Raw genomic sequence first — 19,979 nt, 5'->3', positions numbered from 1 at the left:
CAGATATATTTTGTTAAGTAAAAATACAGAACAAAAGCATAAATTACATCAGTTATGACTGGTACTGACAACGGCAGACATAGCATCCTCGTAACCAATGCATTCAAATCAAGAGCTGTGCAGCACTTTCAGATAACAGAAATACAAACTGTATTTAGAGGTAAACCATGAACACATGGGAGTTACTTTTTAAATGCTGAAGTCACCACGATTTTCTTCTGTCTCCTTACATTCAATAAGTACTCATTTTCATCACCTATCCTAACTCAGAAACACTATGGTACAGCAGCCTTCTCTTACACAGTTTCACTAGGGCTCAACCTGCAACTTTGCTTTTCTCAAAATACCCATGAAAATTTAGACATAAATGGTGCTAATGTTCAGATGCTTAATTCTATCACAAATGAAATGAAAATATTTAATTCAGGGTTAGTCCCTTCATACAGCCCAAATGCCAATTCACCCAGTTTTTTAATTTCCATAGACTCTGAAGGTTGACTCCCTGCTCAAATGTAAAGACAAAACAAGCACAATCTACATTTTAATTCATCTTTTTAAAAAGGGTCTTTGCATATGCAGTCATTGTAGCTGTATATACGTGACCCAAGTATTTAAGCACAATAGCCTTTAGGGCCCCAAATTTCACTTAACAGGTGCCCTAATCTAACTGTAATCCTACTAAAATTCATAGGACTACACACTTAAGGTAGCCTGCAGCGAATAACAGAGGGGCTCTACCCAAGCTGAGACATCCACGCAGTGTGCAACAGACACACCACACAGGTAGCTTCTGTATACAGACTTCCAGGATGCTACATTCAAACAAGTCAGTGTCTCTCTCACTGAAGCCGAGCACACAAAACCAGTCGAGACACCTATACATTTTGCACTTTTAGGCCCAGACTTTCCATTTACAATACACACAGAGTCTCTACCCCATGAGATCTATCTAATCCCACGTGGCAAAACTCAGGCTTGTTCGGTGTCTGGAGTGCTTAAACTGTTATTCTGATCTAATTTCACGTTTCAAACTAGAAAAAATTAGGATCAGAATGTTTATTTAATGTTACTAATACAGAAAATATTCTGTGATGCACTTAAGGATATCAGATATTGACATATTTAGAGGTGCGAAGAGAAGAAATATTGATAAATCTACCTTTTACCTCCAATTATCTTCCTGTCTAGTCTGGAGTTCTGTTTCACAAGCCTTGCTACTGAGGAGCTTTCCCAACTTACAGCCTGATACATGGTGGTGTCCTCTCACAGTCCTTCTGCTTACTGTAGAGCAGAAAACTTGTATCTTCTTACTTGCTTATCCAGGCATTAAGCCTGATAATAGCAATGCTTCTTAGCTCTCCTAGCACAACTAACTAGGAAAATACTTACGATAGCACATCAGTTCAGAGGTATTAAAAAACACTTATCCTCTATTTAGGTTTCACATACACATGTGTGTATATATAGGTATATATTTGTATTTATTTATAGCTATAGATATTTTATTTTAAAAAATTAGCTACAGGAAATAAGTAGGAAAAAGTGCAATTGAGAAATTAAATATTTAAGAAGATGTGGAAATGGGGGGGGGGGGAGGGGAATGTGGAAAAAATTAAAAAACTTCAGTGAACCAATATCCCTAAACAACATTCCCTAGTATTTTTCGTGAAGTACCAAAAAAGCAAGATAACAACTACTCATATGGCTTCAAGAGGAATATATTTAAAAATTAACCTCTTGAAATACATATAAAAACTAACCTCTTCAGAAAAACCACACAAATTTTATTGAAAAATTCGTATCTCAATTCAGGCAAAAGAATTCCATTTAGAAAGCTACTCAAAAGCCACAAACAATTTAAAAACAACTCAACTAATAAATTTTCACCTTTTCTGCACTTTGGACACATGGAAGGCTAGCAGTTGAAAACAAACCAAAATGTTAGACAGGCAAAATGTGGGCTGGTAGTGCATAAAAGAAACACTTCAATACTGCTGAAAAATGGTTTAAAACTAAGTTTTTTGGTTTTTTTTTTTTTTTCAATATCAAGAGAATCCAAACATGTTTTAGCCTGTACTGAATTTTAATCTGGGATACCTTCATACACAAAAAACCTATAACATTATTATTTGTGGGTGTTCACTTCATTTAATAGAAACATTACACTAACTACCAAGAACAAAGAAGGAAAAAAAAAAAGGAAAAAGAAAAAAGAAAACAAAACCAATCCTCTTCCTCAAGGTAAATTTTTGCTATAAAATCACCCAAGTGGGCTTACTCAGAATGCAGCTATGGACTTCTCTTCTGCTTCAGTATCTTTTACAATTTTCTTGCTATTCTAGGTTCAGAAAGATGTATACATTCATGCTTTTGGGCTTCTTTCAGCTGGAAATCTCTACTTGCAACATCTAAATGCATCACAAACAGCAGGTCTTAAAACTATGGATGACTTTGGCCAAAATGAAAACTAGTAACCAAATGGTCTTACCAGGATCTGTACGCTTGGCAAAATGTATCAGCTCATAAACATAAGGTTTTTAAACACCAAACATCAGTACTGGAAAACTGTACTTCAAAACCACATTTCTAGGGTTGCTTGGGGTAGCATTCTTGTCTAAATCAAACAAACTATAAAAGCTAGATTTGCCTCTATTCTCACTTACGAACAAACAAACAAATAAAACCAGGATTTAAGCTACAACTTTACAGTCCCTTCAGTCTGTAGTTTCTTGATCACTTTAAGGCAAAACAAACCAGCACGACTGTCAAAAGAATTGATCCTGTCCTTTGTACAAACCCCAGCCGCCCATCCACACCCCCTTATACTAGCACGAGTCTTCATTCAGCCACACAGTGAACTGAATTGGGAAATTGATCCATGTTCAATTAATCAAGGAAAAAAACTTTCCTAGGGAGATGCATTCAAAATTGGCTTCACTGCTTCCTGATTTATCTCCCCAGTTCTCCCAACAGAAGTGCAAATAAGGCAAAGCCACGTTTCAGGACCTTTCAGCATGACATTTGCCATGCTGCTCCAAGGAACCAGAGACAGACCTGCCTGAAACAAAATGCTTCATGTTGGTTATTGGTAGCGGAGGCAAAGCTATCAAACTTTGGGATCAATGGGACATCCATTTGGAAAACCACTTCCGTGGAAACTGTTTCAGGTGTCTTACTTGCAATACATCTGGCTGAACTGACTGAGACTATCACTTGTGGGGTCAATGTTATAGAAAGAGCAATTCATACAGTATCAAATACACCTTCACAAATCAGCCTCTCTTGTGTTATGAGATGGTTTCTGAACATCTGGGCTGTTTAGACACACAGTGTGATACAGCTGGCCCTTGATACACAGGAGTATCCAACACATTCTGCTTGTGTCCCAGTAGTCCAAAACCAGTTTGAAGCTGTAAAACCAGTTAAGACTACCGTGGCAACTATCACAAGGATAGGACTTAGGACAGAGCAACTGTCAGCTTTGCTGGACTGCTCACACTCAAAAGCCATGTAATACAGGCTAGAAGTAGCCATGAAACAGGCAAGGCATATTCATAAAGACAAGACAGCAAGCCTCTAAAATGTAGAGGAAGACCTTCACCCTCTGGAAAGAAAGCCCTGGCAGTAATTAAAACCCAAATGACTTCAAATAAACTTCAAGGTTTTCACCATGGTTTGGGGAGTCTGCCAATTTACCGCAAGCCTAAGAAGTTGCGCAACTTTATAGCTTGCTGTAAAGAGGTTGATGCTGTTCTGGCATGATGCAGTTCAAGAGCTAACCTTTGCAGAATTACAAACATCAACCCTGTTGTATCTGTAAGGGACTATTTGCATCGGCAAACCACAGAAAGTCCAAAACAGCAGAACTGTCAACAGTCCTGGTTCCCACAAACTAAAGATCGTTTCTGCAAGACAGATGGACTCTAACATAAAAATAAACATTCTAAGATGAACAGACTTAAAAACCAAGCTCCTACATCTGGGATTATGTAAGAAACTGATCCTGAGCTTCAGAGAAAGCCAACATGGAACTCACAAGGGTAGACATTTTGCATCCAAGATACTTCAGAGGAAAGAGCCCTGTTTTTAAATCCCTTCAGTCTTCCAAAGAAGCTTATATCAATTACAACACTAAGGTGGTCAATGGTGGCTTAGTCAAGCTCCCACAGGAGAGAAAGAAAAAGAGGCGACAGACTAGGGTTATTCACAACTTTTTCCACCATGTTTAAAGGGAATGCAGGACAAGGAGCGGACATGCCTTGTAAGTCCCCACACCCAGCTTGAGTAAATAAGCACACAAGAGTGCAAAACTGAATATGGACGGGCACACAAAAGATAAAAGAAAAATCATCATTATCTTGTAGCATATTCATGAATAGAAATTACTAAGGCAATCCCTGAGGCTTTGAGGCTTTACGATAGCAAGATGGTATTTCCAATCTAGCCAAGTTTATAATACATCTTTCTTTTTCAGTAAGGCTCCTCCTGGACTACTCATGCATTTTTCAGATGCCAGTCCGGAGACAGAATAGACCCATGTCAGGCCAGAAGGATGCAGACTATTTCTTCTTTGTCAGTTTATCCTTCTGAATCCTCAAACTCCTGCATTGCTGAGCTTGGTGTTTCTACATTTAGGGAGGAATCTCCCCCATGTTGCAGAGCAGTGTATCACTTGGTAAGAGCACAAGCTGTGAGATCAGTTGCCCTCAGGATGAAGAGAGCTAGAAAGAGAGACCTCAAGCTAAATATGTTTTCACTTGGTTTTTATTAAATTATTTTTCCTTTCTGAAAAGTCAAGTACTATTTACATTTAGTACTTTTGCAATGACTACATGCTGTTAGTTTTAAAAATCTTTTAATTAAAAATTAAGATAAAAATCAGACTATGGTTAAGAGCAAGGCTGACCAAAATTGTTATTCATGACTCAATTTCTAAGGAACAGGTCTTTACCAACATTTCTGAGGACCACCCATAACGTGCCCTCTACTTTCCAATTTTAAAATCTGAATGGATTTTTTCCTGCGTAATTACACAACTCCAATCTGCTTTATTCAGGTTTTTTTGTATATACACGAAAAACACGCCTAAGAATTGCACTGCAACAAAGCAGAGTCTACCTACACAGACCTTTTGTAGTCTTAAATTCTTGTGAATTCAAGATCTGAGACTTTATACTTTAATACGGCTGTCACAATGTAGTCAGCAAGAGGCCACACATTAACTTCCAGTTCAGTCTGTCTTCTAAAGACTGGAAAAATACTAGTCAATGTATGAAGTCTGAGATGAAGCCTTTTCGAAAAAAATATTAGTGGCTTTTCAAACTCAGCTGACTTGCAGCTGAATCTTCACTGTGGAATTGGGGTCAAACTGAACCAGAACATTAGGTTTTGTCTAAAAGTCTCCTCTCTATCATGAGGACAGAGCTCATGAACGAAGATATTAACCCTGTTTCCTTGTAGCTATATCAAAGTTGGTGTGGAAGAAGATTACTATCCATTTCTTGAATACCACCCTTTAAAAAGGACAACATTTTAAGTGCCAGCTTCTTCAGAGACATCAGAGTCATGTAACAGCCAGCACAGTCAACAACACAACACATAAAAGTTCTATTTTTAATGGAAGATATATATCATTGCTGACAAAATATTACAAGTAAAAAAATTCTATGGAAGTTGCTAAAGTACAATGGGAGAAAGTTTTTACCACCAAAAAGTACAATTCAATTTGAACAGTAACTCACCTAAAGTCACACCTTGTCATTTCCCTAAGTACATTTCATGTTCTCTGTAATTCAGCTGCTACCTGTATAGTACCACTGTGTTAGCACAAAGAAAAGAATAATATTTTCCCCTTACCTCTCTGCCAGACTTTGCTGGAATCTGCCCTTGAGTCTCTCTCAATTTGCGGGCGTTCTCAAGTTCTGCTTGAAGTTTTGAAGCTAACTCCTTCAAAGAAAGTAGTAGTGCTCCATTAGTTTAGCCATTTTAAACTTTTAGAGACCTTTATATCAGAATTAACTATTCATTCCATTTCTTCATGTTTTGATTTTTTTAAAACTCTAATGACACAAAAGACTAAAGAAAACATGTCAATATCATTCACACAATTCTTTACTGGAGATAAAATTTAAAAAATTGTTCAGAACAGAGGCATCTAAAGTATAGAAACATATATTGTCATAAAAACACCAGAAAAAATATGCTTAAACATTATTCAGTTATACTAATAAAAGTTTTGTGTAGCTAAGCATAGATACTACTTTATGTATAGGAAGCTAAATAAGGAAGCCTAAAACATCAAGTGTATAACATTTCCAGGTTATGCTACATATCCTTTGATTTATTTTTATATATATACACATACATGTATATATACAAACACATACACACATATGCATGCAATGGGTCTAGGGAAATACCTCTCAGACATTTTTGCTATGCAGTTCCATATCTCTCTACACCGCATGTCCAACTTTGGCACTTAAGACCTTACTTTGGGTATTAAAATGGACAGGAGGTGGAAAATGAGAACTGTTTACAGTCTTGTGTAAATTGTTTTTGATGCTCCTGCTCTCTCATGCATCTGTTTACTAAATAGATACAAACATTTTAGAATATCTTGGTTTGCTAAGAATTGCCAGATGACAGCCTATCAACCTATAAGAAATACAACCATTTATACTCTGACCACTTTGCAAGTTTCACTGATTGGACTCCAACAATCATGCCTATACTTGCCACCCTAAAATTAAGTCATTAGCTAACACCAAGCAGCAAGTCAGTAACAAAAAATAGATTCAGAGTTCATTTGTCCCACATGGTCAGCCTTGAGCTCCAACCACAAGGACATGCTGCTACATAACCATCTCTTCTGGTGTGAGGGGATGAACTTGTTTAAACAACAAGCTGCATTTTCAATCTGATCAGAGAAAGTCCATGAAAAAATATTTAAAGAGCAACAAAGCAAAGATTAGTTATTTTATTATTTATACTATGGTTGTGTTGGTTTTTTTTTTTTAACTAGGCTAATTCAGAGTGCATATGTAGAAAAATGTATATATAAAAGTAAAATTGTAATGTTGGCTTCTGCTACATGATTTTGGTCAAAACAAAACAAAATGGTACAATAATAAAAGAATCACACTCTCTCCACAGAACACCTGTATGTTTTTATTCAAATTGCTCTTAGTCAGTTACTGTCAGGTTGAAAAGAAAAAAACTCACACTTGTGCCCAAACTTTTATTTGGACAATGCTATTGAAGCTGAGCAGTAGGAAAAAAAAAAAGTTTACAAATTTTTGCTGCTCTCCATGAGTGTCTTTGGAAACTTTCCCCTCCCCAGTACTTTATAGCAACTAGTATATAGATAGCTTCAATCATTCTCTCATGTAGGAAAATGTCTTAAAATAATATCTTAAGTGACTAACACCAGTCCCTCAAAAACCTATCATATAATTACATTCATAAACATATTTTTTCCTCACTAGTGTATTTTTTTGTATATTAACTATGAAAACTACAGATTAAAACATGGAGGCATCTATTTAAATCATTAACGCTCATTATACCTTAGTAGAAAATACACTGCTTGAAGTTACTTTTCATTCACTTTTGAAGCTGATAAGATTTCAAATAGACAGCATTTCTAGAAAAGGTGTATTTGTTCAAATTTTGTAAAGCTACATGCAGACATCTGTGTCTAAAGTCTGTGGAAAAAGAATCCATAGTATAAAATCGGTTTGAAAAGAAAACATTTATAAAATGGACACTTTCTCTGAAAAAAATTTAAATTATGTGATAGGGGCTTTGACAAAGACCCACACCATATCCTAATCCAGCAATAAATTTGTATGTCAAATATCCTAAACTTCCTACAAATCAAAGAATCAACGGCTCTCAGGAAATACTAATTTGGCACTCAAAGTCATAACATGTCTTATTTATTACTTCTTAGTGATGCAGATTTCGGTGCAAATATTCTGTCACAAAAGGCAAGGTAAACAGGTGCACTAAATATTAACCTTTAAAAAAAAAATACAAAGGTCCATAGTGATAGGATTCACTTCTAAAAAAATGTTATTTTATTATATCCTTCAAAAAAATTCAGCAATACTTCCTTAAGAGCAGCTATTCAGAGCAAGCACTTGTAAAACATAGCTTAAAAACTAACAGACTATGACCTTGTTATAACTGAAACTTCCAGGCAGTACTACTGAATGCAATTAACTCACTACAGATATACTTAATGTAATTAAAAAAAAAAAAAAAAAACCCACACCACCCAACACTTCCAGAGTTTAGAGTGTTCCAAAAGAGTGAAATTCTCGACTCTTCAGGTTGCTGTCTGAAACAAGCCTCCTAAACCAATGTTAAACGTGCAGCTGAGTTATCTCAGCTCCATGGGCTGAGTCTCATTCAAGGCAGACATTCTGTGGAACTGACCACAAAGCATTACACAGCTGTTCTCATTGCAGAGCTGGATGCAATGGCCTATGCGGCTCCTTCCAGTTTTATATTTCCATATAATAAGTATGCTTATACGGCAGAGCTATGGACCACGAGCATCTACTTGTGACAAAGTAGATGAAATAACAAAAGCTCTAGACACTGTCTACCTTGTAACACAGACTGGGAGCTTTGTAGTTTTCACCTGCTCCCTGCTTAATAAAAAGACATTAAATCCTATTAAAAAGGCAGAGAACAACTGGTTTTGGATATGCTGCCTAGCCTACAAAACCTGGGGACCTGAATCCTCTATTCTAGTCTATGAACCATTGCGTATAAAGCAGAAGTTACAGTAAAAGCAATATCTTCAAATCCCACCTGATCAAATTTTGCAGGACTTTATTTGCTTGAATCAATACCTTTTTTTTTTTTAAAAAACTAAATCACTGTGAGCTTTGAAGAAAAATTGCAGTAAATCATGAAAATTTTTCAAAGACATTACCATGTCTCCCATGAGTTCTGCTTTCACAATCCTTGCTCCCAGTCTGTTCATCTCCTCTTCACTAAGGACCCGAGGCGGCTCATCCTCTACTGTATGTCTGTAAAACACCAGCAGCACTAAACCCATAGAAAAAACAATGTAGTATTCACCTGTGTAATTAAGTATTATATGCCTCCTGTACCGGTACATATGCTCCTATTGTCAAAATAATTGATAACAACATATTATAAAAATATATTTGCAATCAGAAGTTGCCAAGGACTGTGAAACCAAAATGCTTAAATAAAACTTTCATGAGGTATGTTTCCTTTTACTTTTGAGAGCAATTAAAATGAAAAGCACTATCTATAAACACTTTCTCAGCATGAAAAAACAGTCAAGAGCCAGTAGCAGGTATAAGCAGACAAAAAGCAAGGAAAAGAGGAGCAGAAAGAGTAATTTAAACCCACTCTGTAACTGTCCTTTCTGGCTTTGGTCATGCTTTTACTTCTCAGCTCCACCAAAATCACCCATTTCCTAGTTGTTCTCCTGCACGCCAAGTGGCCTTCCATCTCTTGAAAACCACTTATGTGCCCATACTTATCTGCTCACAGTACAATCTTGGCTTCTAAAGATGTTATGGCTCATATGGTAAAGTTTCCATGGAAAATTAACTAGCACCATTTTAAAAATATCAAATCTCCCTAGAGAAGCTACAGCTAGTAATAAACAGTATTGTATCTTAATATTAAAAGGTTGGTGTATGAGTTCTTATGATAATAAATAAGGTCTCTAAGAATTATTGCAAAGAGGCATCCAACAAGTTTGGCTCTTTAACTCTAGGAAAGACTAAAACCAACTAACTCTGAAAGTAAAATATCTAACACAGAAGAGACATAAGAATACAGTTATGATATTGGTCCCTGCTATTAAAAGAGAGAGAATTCACTCACTACTCGAGATGGTTAAACCCTGTAGGATTTGAAGAACAGGAGAACTTTGAAGGTGGTGTCATCTTTAACTGCCAGATCTCCCCAGCCCCAAGGAAATTACCAAAGTTACTTTTATCTGTTTTGAAGATACCCAATCCAAAACCCAAAAACTCAGCAGAAACATTTACATTAACTTCATCTGAAACAGAGCTTTCAAGGATGAAGTTCTCACTTCCCCTTAACCTATATTTTTCAAAACAAGGCAAACTATTTCAGTAAAGGGAGAAAGATGTTTATTACTTCACACATGCTTTTTTTAAGCAGTGTTAGCCTTTGAATCATCATCTGAACTTTTTGATATTAGAGACATTGTTTTGTTTTGCTTTTTATCTTGTCTCAAATTAAACTCTGAAGCAGTCACATTATTAAGTGTGATTTTCAGCAAACACTAGCTGGATGGACTTTTCCTCTGGGGAGATCCCTTGGACATCCAATCAGCACTTTTAATTAACCTGTGTCATAACTGTCCAAAACACTTTGATTTATAGGCTGAAGAAACTCTTTCTGTGTTTTAGAAGGGATAAAACTTAAAAGGTACATTGTCAGTGTGAGAGATGAGGAACTGAACCAGCAACACCTATTAATCCAAGCCTTCATGTCAATGAAGATTTACTTTTTGTGACTGACTGAACACCACTGAAAGAGTACATGTATTACAAGACTTGAAACTTCAGGAGGAAGAAGAAAGTAGCAGCATATAAATTACTCCCAACAGATAACTACCCCACATATCCAAACCCGAAACGTTCCAAGAGCCAGAATTTTCTACAAAATTCTGCAAAAAAAAAAGACAATTCCCACTGAAGGAAACAGGAAAACAGGTCATACGCTATCTCAAACACACAGAAGCTTAGGAGTTAAGAGTCAGCTTCAAAGAACTTGGAAATAAATAAGTGAATAAGCAGAGGCTATATGGTTTTCCAGGCCTAAATAATCTCCACGTTACTAATAAATCAGCTCAGTAATTGTATTGGCTGAGAAATAGAATTAAAATATCAAAGAAGATGCACAATCAGGTTTAACAGCACTAACACATGCAAAAGAAAATATCAGCTAAATAGTTTCTAAGCTTATTTCTCTTCTGTGAGGAAAAGAACAGAATTATCTTTTCTATCATAATAATTGAATTCTTTGAACTTGAATAAGCAAACTACTTCCGTACACAATCTAGTTTCCCAAAACTTGCAGCTCTGTCCAGTTACAATTAGCATTGCACTTACTACATGTGGTAACCAAAAGCTAAAAGGTACAGCTTTTGTACTTGCAATTAAAAAGTGATTCACCGTTATTTAACCAAAAAAAAACCAAAAATAAGACTGTAAAGGAGTAGTTGTTTCTTCCAAGATAACAATAACAAGGCAACGGTATCACCAACATCTACTCAATAATTACATGCTCTACTAGGTCTGGCTGGGGTGGAGTTTATGTTCTTCATAGCAGCCCGTATGGTGCTGTGCTTTGGACTTAACTGGTGACAGTGTTGACAACGCACCAGTGTTTGGCTGCTGCTGAACAGTGCTTACACAGCCTCAAGGTTTTCTCTGTTTCTCCCTCTGCACCCCCAGCAAATAGGCTGGGAGGGGACACAGCCAGGACAGCTGACCCGAACTGGCCAAAGGGAAATTCCATGCCACATAATGCCATGCTCAGCAATAAAAGCTGGGGAGTGCAGTCTTTCCAAAGTAGCTGCTGCTCAGAGACTGGTTAGGCATCAGTCTGCCCGTGGGAGGCGGCGAGTGACTGACTGCCTTTGCACCACTTGTTTTTGTCTCTTTCCTCAGTTGTTAAACTGTCTTTATCCGATACATGAGGTTTTCCTCCCTTTTGCTCTTCTGATTCCCTCTATAGGAGGGGGAATGAGCGAGCAGCTGGGTACATGCTTAGTTGCTTGAGGGGGTCAACCTACCACACATACAAAGCAACACCCAGCTCCCTCCACCCCCCCCAAAATAAAAAATAAATAAATAAATCAAATAAGAACATGGTGCAGGGTCTTCAGGTGGTGTCCTTCACTGTCTCTGCATTCTGGATGAACACCAAAACTCTCCTATAGTTAGTACTTCACACAGTTAAATAAAGTTTACTAGATGTCAGAACTCCTATTTGCCATCAGCTGTACAACACAGCTGTTGGATCTTGCTTTCTCCTTCTGGAAGATATGGAGGAAACAAAACTGAGAATGAAGGTAGACTTACTAAAGGATTATATGTCATTTACTCAGATCATTTGCTGCTAATCAGTGAAGTTTTTGGGTTTTTTAAAAAAGTGCGTGATATTTAAGATGACGGATAAGACTCTAACCATGCATAATTGTGCCTTTTTACGTGCGCAAAAAAGAAGCTTCTTAACAGGATGGGGTTTTGCCAGACATATAATTCTGAGTGTATATTTTCATTTTCATGGAGTCTGTGCCTGAACTGCAGTGCAGATGCACTCTCCCAGCTCACCACAGCATCCCTCCTTACATGAACACCTACATTTCCTTTTGGATACCAAGGCACTATTCAAGGCAGGCAGGAAACAACTGTGGGTTGTGCAGACCTTGTACCTGAACAAAGTCGTGAACAAACCAGGACTCAAGAGCTGAGGAAGCCTCATAGGCTCCAGCTCAGACACACCATGAATCATTCTAATCAGAAGCTTACAAAGTTCATTTAAGTAGTAAACCCCAGGCACTTCAAGGGCAGTAACTATTTGGGCAATATCTAGAAAAGTAAAGAGGATCACTAAATTCGAATGTCTCAATGTCTCATACATCACAGGTTTAATGCTATAAGATCTTTTTTTCAGACTAACTAAAACAACTATAAAGATACATTTCTCATTTTCCAGGAAAATAATACTTACGCAAACACTAAAATAAACAATAAAACAAGACATGACAAACACTTATGAGTTGGACTTCCCATAGTGCATACAAACTATTCGTGCCAGAATCAGGAACTACTCTTGCCATGATGTATATTCAAACTCATGCTTTTAAAAATAAATAAATAAATAAATTAGATTAAGTGAACATCATGCAAACAGTTTATCTTCCTGCTATCAAAGAAAATGTAAATGTCCTTGGCTCCTGTCAAAGTAGAAAATATAGCAAGTAAAATCTGGAAAAAATACGCAACCTATACAACAAAGAATTGTGTAGACTAAGCTGCCTGTTTCTGGTTACTCATGCAGTACTCATTTAATGTACAATTTTTCTTTGCAAATACACAGTGAGGTATCTGCAAGTACTACACGTAGGAACAGTTATAAATAAAATAAATACTTTTAAGGTATTGCCTTGTTATTAGAATCCAACAATTAAGCATTAAAAGTGAATTCATAACCCCACTATAGGAAGTTTTTTCTGCAAGTAACTGACATAAGCATATAAGAAAGAAGGAATTACACTTCATCATATTTCATCAAATGCTGTCTCCAACTAAATCATATCACCCTTCTTACACCCAACCAAGAATATTTACTTGTCCAGCTTTCCCAAGCAATTAAATAACACCATCCTGACTCTAAAATACTTTTGCACATGCTTACCTATTATTGGGAAGATCTAAAGGAAAGCATTCACAGTAATAACCACACTACTCATATCACTGGAAGAACCAGCAAGCTGGTAATACTGGAAAACAGGTGGCCTCTAATAGAGCAAAAGCTCAGCTGCCTACAACTTACTTTCCTGACCACCTCTCCTTACTACTCTCTGTTGTCTTTCACTAAACCAAGTCAGGCAAACTGAAATTCCTACCGCACATTAGTTTGTGTTTCCCTTCCCACTCCTATTCACCTTTCCTCTTTTCCACAGAAAATGCACTTTTCTAATCAATACCTTCTACTATTTTTCACATGCTACCACTTTAGCATATGAGTTCATCTCACAGGTGGCAAACCTATCCTTGCTGTATTAATTATTTCCATTTTTAGTCAGCATTTTCTAACATTTCAAGTTTGTCTTTTATAAATTCAACAACAGTTAATATATTGTTTTGCAGGTTTTTTGCTTAAGAGGCCAATTTTACTGCAGTGTGAACTAACATTAGAAAGAAGCAGAAAATAATCTATCATTAGTAATTCTCAAATATGCTGAGGAGACAGGACAAGTAGGGGGTGTTCATTACTTCTACAGTGGTCCATTTTAGCTGCTCCTACCTGGGAGGCTAGCCTCCTCTTAACTAAAGAGATCCAATATGATCAGATCTAATACTGTCACAAAGAAGACAGAGTTTCCAGTATACTTTGCCATGAAAAATACAGCAAACAAAAGACAAGTAAAGATGTTCGTAAAATACCTAGAACACAATGTTTTACTGTCAGATAACGTTTGTTTCTTCTCAGGGATATCGCCTGTGTACTCCTGTCGTGACTTCTCTTTTTCAACACTTGGAGTTCTGTCCCAACCACTTTCATCAATTTGTTCCCTAGTACCCAACGATTCTTGATCAGACATTAATTTCTCATTGTTATCTTCTGTGTGTGTTTTGGTCCACAGTGCAGTATCCTCACTAGGTTTTTGGAAACGGCTGCTCAAAGAGCTATGAACCGGCAGTTTGGAAGAGGACTGCTGTGACACGTAGTCTCTAGGTGCACTGTACGATGATGAATCATCTTCAGAGGGTTTCAGAAATTTGTGTTTCATGTTGCTTAGAGATGAACTCTTTTCCTGACTTCGTTTTTCATCGGAGTGTTTTTCTGTTTTGGAGCTGCAGCCTCTCAATACTGAGTCCGTGCTACTGTGTCCACATTCTTGGTCTTCTCTTGACATATCTCTTTTGTAACCTTTGTCTCCTTGTGCCCATCCCTTGCCATACTTCTCCCTAATATAGCCCCCAAACGTGTTCCTGTCTCTATCATCTTCATCTCGTGTCTCCTTTTTCATATGCTGTTCTTTCTTCTCTTTCTCACTTTCTGAATAGTCATTTTTCTTCCATCTTCCACTTCTATAATAATTTTCCTTTCTGGATGCAACTTTTTCAGCTTCTTCTAACCGTGACTGAAATACCTCCATTGACTATAAGAAAGAATAAAAAAAAAAGTCATACTGCTTTTAAGATCATAGGGTATTGTGAAGCTCTCTACAAAGTATCACAAGAAAGGCACCATTCTGTGAAACTAAGTCACTGTGCAAAGGGCATGAGCCATGGAGTGGAAAGGAAGACCAGTATGAAAAATGGAACTTATAGCCTCGTGTCTAAGATGCTCTGTTGGGAAGGCTTTCTGATCCTTTCTCTTGGACCATTTCTAACTTTCATCCCGTGGCTCTAAAGTAAAGTGCTAAAGCACTCCTGGGAACAGGGACTAGAGCCTCAGAACTGTCTCCCCCCAGCAACCCGCAGATCAGGGGCTTGAGCTAGGGAGAAAGGCTTCCTCTTTCTTACTCATGAACTTTGCATTTATGCTCACCAGATGCTCAGCTTCTATAGAACCAATGGACATTCCCACTAAACCATTTTACAATCTAGTTAAACCCTTAAAAACACAAGAGAGTGGGTTCAAAATCTTTACCTTGAAACAGGCTTTGAATCCCTGTTTCTGGCTTTCTGGACAAATACTCTATCCATTACGCAATTACACAAAATGTGGACTGTTTCTCTTCCCTCTTTTGAGCTGAATTAAAAGGCACCAATTACTTTTTTTGGTTTGGTTTGGTTTTTCCTCAAAACATTACATACTGAAGCAAATCAGCCAGGGATCTCTTTCAATCACTATCCTGTACTTCAGCAGCCAGAGTGGTTCATGCTGTTTGAACTCTAGTTTCTTGAGAAAGATTCTTAAAAATAATATTCTTTACAATCACTGTCACCGAATAATTTCCACCAGCACTGACCATGTTTGTTTCATCACTCAGGAGTGACTACAATTCAGTTCAAAGACAATAGTATCAAGCCACACTGTCTTATCCAAGATTTCCACAACCAAACCAGCCTAATCAAAAAACCCACAGAAAATTCAAATGTAACAGTATGGCCAAGATTTTACACCCCACACCTTTGACCAATGCTTTTAAAGACAATAATATTGTCTTTAGAGGGGGCACAGGCTTTAAAGAGTTAATATTGTTATGGCAGACTGTTTTATTAAAAATAAATTTTGAAGACTTCTAAACTCTTCAGAAGCAAGCAGTTTTCTTACTATATGTCAACTGAGCAGATCACAAGTAGCCAGAAGATTCATATTTGGTAAAATTTGACACAGCTCTCCAAATTATCTTGGCATTATTATTATCCACAATGTGCATTATTATCTGCTATGTGCAAGAGAAAAAAATACATTTTCTAGTATACATCGTAATTTTGGAAGCACTCAGGTACTTTGTAACTGGGATCATTTGAACCTCCTGATGTAGAAGATAAGTATTTTAAATTTGCTATAGGATCCCATATATTAAAAAATATTTAACAAAAAAGATATAAAAGGCCGGGTAGCTTTAAACTATTCATCACAAGTATTTGTGCCTTTACATGAAAGTAACCTTTTCCAAGCATCTATTAGTATGAAAAAAATTGAAGATCCTTACCCCATACCTCTCAGCTACAATTTCCTCAAAATTTCGTTTCTCTCTCTCAGCCTGCTCCTTCATCCTTTGGTAAGATTTTCGTAACCAACTTAATCCAGCATCTTCTACCACTGTAACTAAAGTACAAAACAACGAGAGGTCATATTTTTATATCTCAGTAGTTATTACTATTTAACCTTACTCTGAGAGACCTTACTCTGTATGTGACATTAAACCTTCATCTAAACTTAATGTAAAAATTGAAGGGGTACAAAAGAAAAATAGAAAGAATATACTAATACAATTACATGTTTTTATAAGTCAATGCTGGATATAGCTCAGTAATACCACTGATTAAATTTAAGCTTCTCCATTTTATCATGGAACACAACAAGCAGTTTCCAAGACAGGAGTGGCATATGAGAAGTTGTGGGGTTTTTTATGAAATTAAAGAACCTTCTTATTGTTTCCACTTCCTGTGTCCATTCTTTGGCATACCCCTTACACACAAACAAGTGCATTCCCCTTCTCAGAAAATGAATGAGTAACCCATCGCTTTCCATTTGAGAAGCTAGCAGAGGTCTTAACATTCAGGACGCGTATTCACTGATACCTGTCACTTCTTACAGATTGCTGATCTCTGTGACTCCTAAAAGTGGGCATGAGGCTAATGGTTTGCAGGACAGACTGTCCACAGGGAAAGGCTCCCAAAGAGAAAAGCCAGGGACCCTACTGTTCCCTGTTGACAGAATACAAGGGCCCTTCTTATCACATAATAAATGCTTCATGACATTATGAAAAACATTTTTCTAACCGCTCTGGCTGGAAATAGTCAGGATAACCCTAGGGTAAGGAAAGAAGTGAAAAGGTTAAAGAGATACTATTTTTCACAAACTGCATCTGTAATGTACTTCATTTTAATGTGACTCAGACTTCTGTGGTTGAATATTTTAAAACTATAATTTGTGTAATGGAATGAAAAGAACCAAATGAGATGACAACAATTTATCTTGTCTTGGTTAAATCATGCTTTCCTTTAATTAGTTCAAAATGGAGAATTTCTGTAAAGATATTGAAGGTCAAACCACTCAAGATTAAAAACCAGTGAAGAGAAATTCTGCAAAACAACATAATATTCATAAATTAACCCAATATTCACTACTGAATTTTCATCCAAATTTTACTTCATTACATGTTATTCAAAATCCCTTTACATCAACATTATTAGTAACTTCTTAGCAACAGAGAGACCAGAGACAGAAATTTAAGATTATTACTAAAAATTGCTGTTTACCTTTCTTAACTGAAGCTGCTTCATCCTTCTCAGGTGGCAAACCTGTACCACCGTCTTTCCAATAGGGATTGAGTTCTCTCTCAGACAGCATGGCCTAAAATAGAAATAAATTTAATGTGTGCATAACAGATGGTTTGTATTTTCTAGAATACTTGATAAATTTTGTGAGACTTCTGTGGGAATAGAACAGCTTACTCATAACTTGTGCTATCTAAAGACAGGTAGAAATAAACATAACTCTCCATCCTGAGTCAAAGTTCTCAAACATGTGCTTAGTTGGCACCTTTATTACACAGAAGCAGCTCTACCGTTTGACTGCATTGCTAGTATAGCAGTAACACACACTTGCGTCTGAAGCACTGCTGTTATGGAGGCTCTTAGTTTTACCTCAAGTTACTGCTTTTCACCCCTAAACTAGATCGCTTATTGTGATCCTGTCAACTGACCTCTCTGGAAGCAGGCAAGGAAGTCCACGGGAGAAAAGGGTTGATTAGGCATTCCAGCACTGACAAAATTTTGAATTTGTCTATGTCATATCGTCAACTCATCACCACCACTGGCATGCTGTATGCATCTGTTGTACACATTGTTTTGGGTATCAAAGAAAGGATAGACATTGTGGTGCAGAAAACACAAAAAGTATAAACCTGCATGGAGAGCAAGTGGTTGTGTGGGAGAGTCTGTAAAAATCATATTCTTCTAGGATCAAGAATACCTATAAATTGTCATTAACCATATAATACATGCTGACATTCTGATGATTTAAGATCTCCACATTACATCATCCTTCAACAGTTCAGAAAAAACGTTCAGCAAAAAATTATGTGGGGAAAAAATCAAGAAGATTCATCGCTTCTCAAAAGACAATAACCAAAGTGCCACCTACTACACAAGAACAGCATTCCAGGTCAATCTGGTTCCTAGCCACAACAGAACTAACTGGAAAACCTAACAGCAACAAATGGCCTACTGTGAGATGTTAGGACAAGTAAATATTAGATACTGATCAGCAACTATGGTTTTCAGATCAGACTACACTGCATTTAAGGAGCTGAATGAACACAGGAAGCAGCCAGCAACTGTATGTAAACAGAACTAATTTAATGACAGCAACCCCTTCCACAGCCAGACCCTGATTCACCCCTGTGTTCATGCATGACTGCGGCATGAAAGGCATGGCAACTGCTCTGCATTCTTTCTTCAGGAAAAAACAAGCCTCAGCACCCTACACTTTAACACACTAACTTAGGTAAGCTTTTATCACACAAAACAATGGTGCTCCTTTCACACACACCATGGGGAAGAAGGCCAGACCAACAGTCTGTCATTGTTATTAAGTAAAACACCTCAGAAGCACTGCAAATATTACAGAACTTAGTACTAATAAAACTGGCTTTCTCCTTACCTAGAAGATAGTTTAAAGGCTTTTCTCCACAAGATAAGCCTGTTGTATTAACCCTTCCCATCCCAAACAGAACAAATAACTGACCAATTTAATTAAAATCACTATCACACAACACATCAGACATTAGTTTAAAAACTATACAAAGACTTACGTATTTGAACCAATTCATTGGTTCATTCATCACACAAAATTTAGTAAGATGCAGAAAAACATTGATATATTAATTCCTCCTACCTGCTCAAGTTCCTGAGCTTTCTGTCGTTCCAACATTTCTTCTTTGTGCCTTTCACCTCTGACAGCTGCTACTGATGTGGTTTTCAATGACATGAAGTCTAAATTCATCCATTCTTCTCTCTTTAAAATAAACACAAAGAATCAGTGTTCATACTTCCAACAAAAACATGGCTTAGGTACAAATCAAACCAGTGCAACTACTGGCAAATGTTACTTACAGTAAACAGTATAGGTTTTATAAACACATATGAAATACTTTAATGAAAAGCAAATATGATTTTAAGAACCCTAATCTTTCAATTTTTTAATATTCATTTACACAAATAAATTTCGTAAATGTCTTTCTGTAATTTGAAATACACCTTCACAACATATTTAAGACACTAGTAAACACACAAACTGTATAGACTGCTTATCATTTGCTTAAACGAACACTGTACATCTAGACCAATTCCTTTTCATCTTGCTAATTCTGACTTCGTGACCTCTTACATCTCTTCTAGCATATACAAAATCTGCAATCAGTAACTGAGCATAGTTCATACCTCGGATATCTAGGCACTAACTGCACCCTCAAATTAAGCAGTTACACATCTAAATTCTGTGAACTGTACCCACAATAACAGGTAGAAAACTGC

General features: G+C 36.9%; 1 protein-coding gene across 2 annotated transcripts in view; it reads right to left on the bottom strand.

Moving 5' to 3' along the window:
* Window positions 1-19,979, bottom strand: part of CWF19L2 (CWF19 like cell cycle control factor 2) — an 86,791-nt gene that overhangs the window by 48,909 nt on the left and 17,903 nt on the right. For both annotated transcript variants that reach the window (XM_072850611.1, XM_072850612.1), the window contains 6 exons: window positions 19,342-19,461; window positions 17,703-17,796; window positions 16,430-16,545; window positions 14,205-14,923; window positions 8,948-9,044; window positions 5,857-5,946 (listed from right to left, as the gene is read on the bottom strand). In XM_072850611.1, the coding sequence (XP_072706712.1) occupies window positions 5,857-5,946; window positions 8,948-9,044; window positions 14,205-14,923; window positions 16,430-16,545; window positions 17,703-17,796; window positions 19,342-19,461 (1,236 nt within the window). The remainder of the gene's footprint in view (window positions 1-5,856; window positions 5,947-8,947; window positions 9,045-14,204; window positions 14,924-16,429; window positions 16,546-17,702; window positions 17,797-19,341; window positions 19,462-19,979) is intronic.

The sequence above is a fragment of the Ciconia boyciana genome, chromosome 1 (assembly GCF_034638445.1).
Source record: "Ciconia boyciana chromosome 1, ASM3463844v1, whole genome shotgun sequence".
NCBI classification, from domain to species: domain Eukaryota; kingdom Metazoa; phylum Chordata; class Aves; order Ciconiiformes; family Ciconiidae; genus Ciconia; species Ciconia boyciana.
This window is presented reverse-complemented; position numbering and strand designations above follow the sequence as displayed.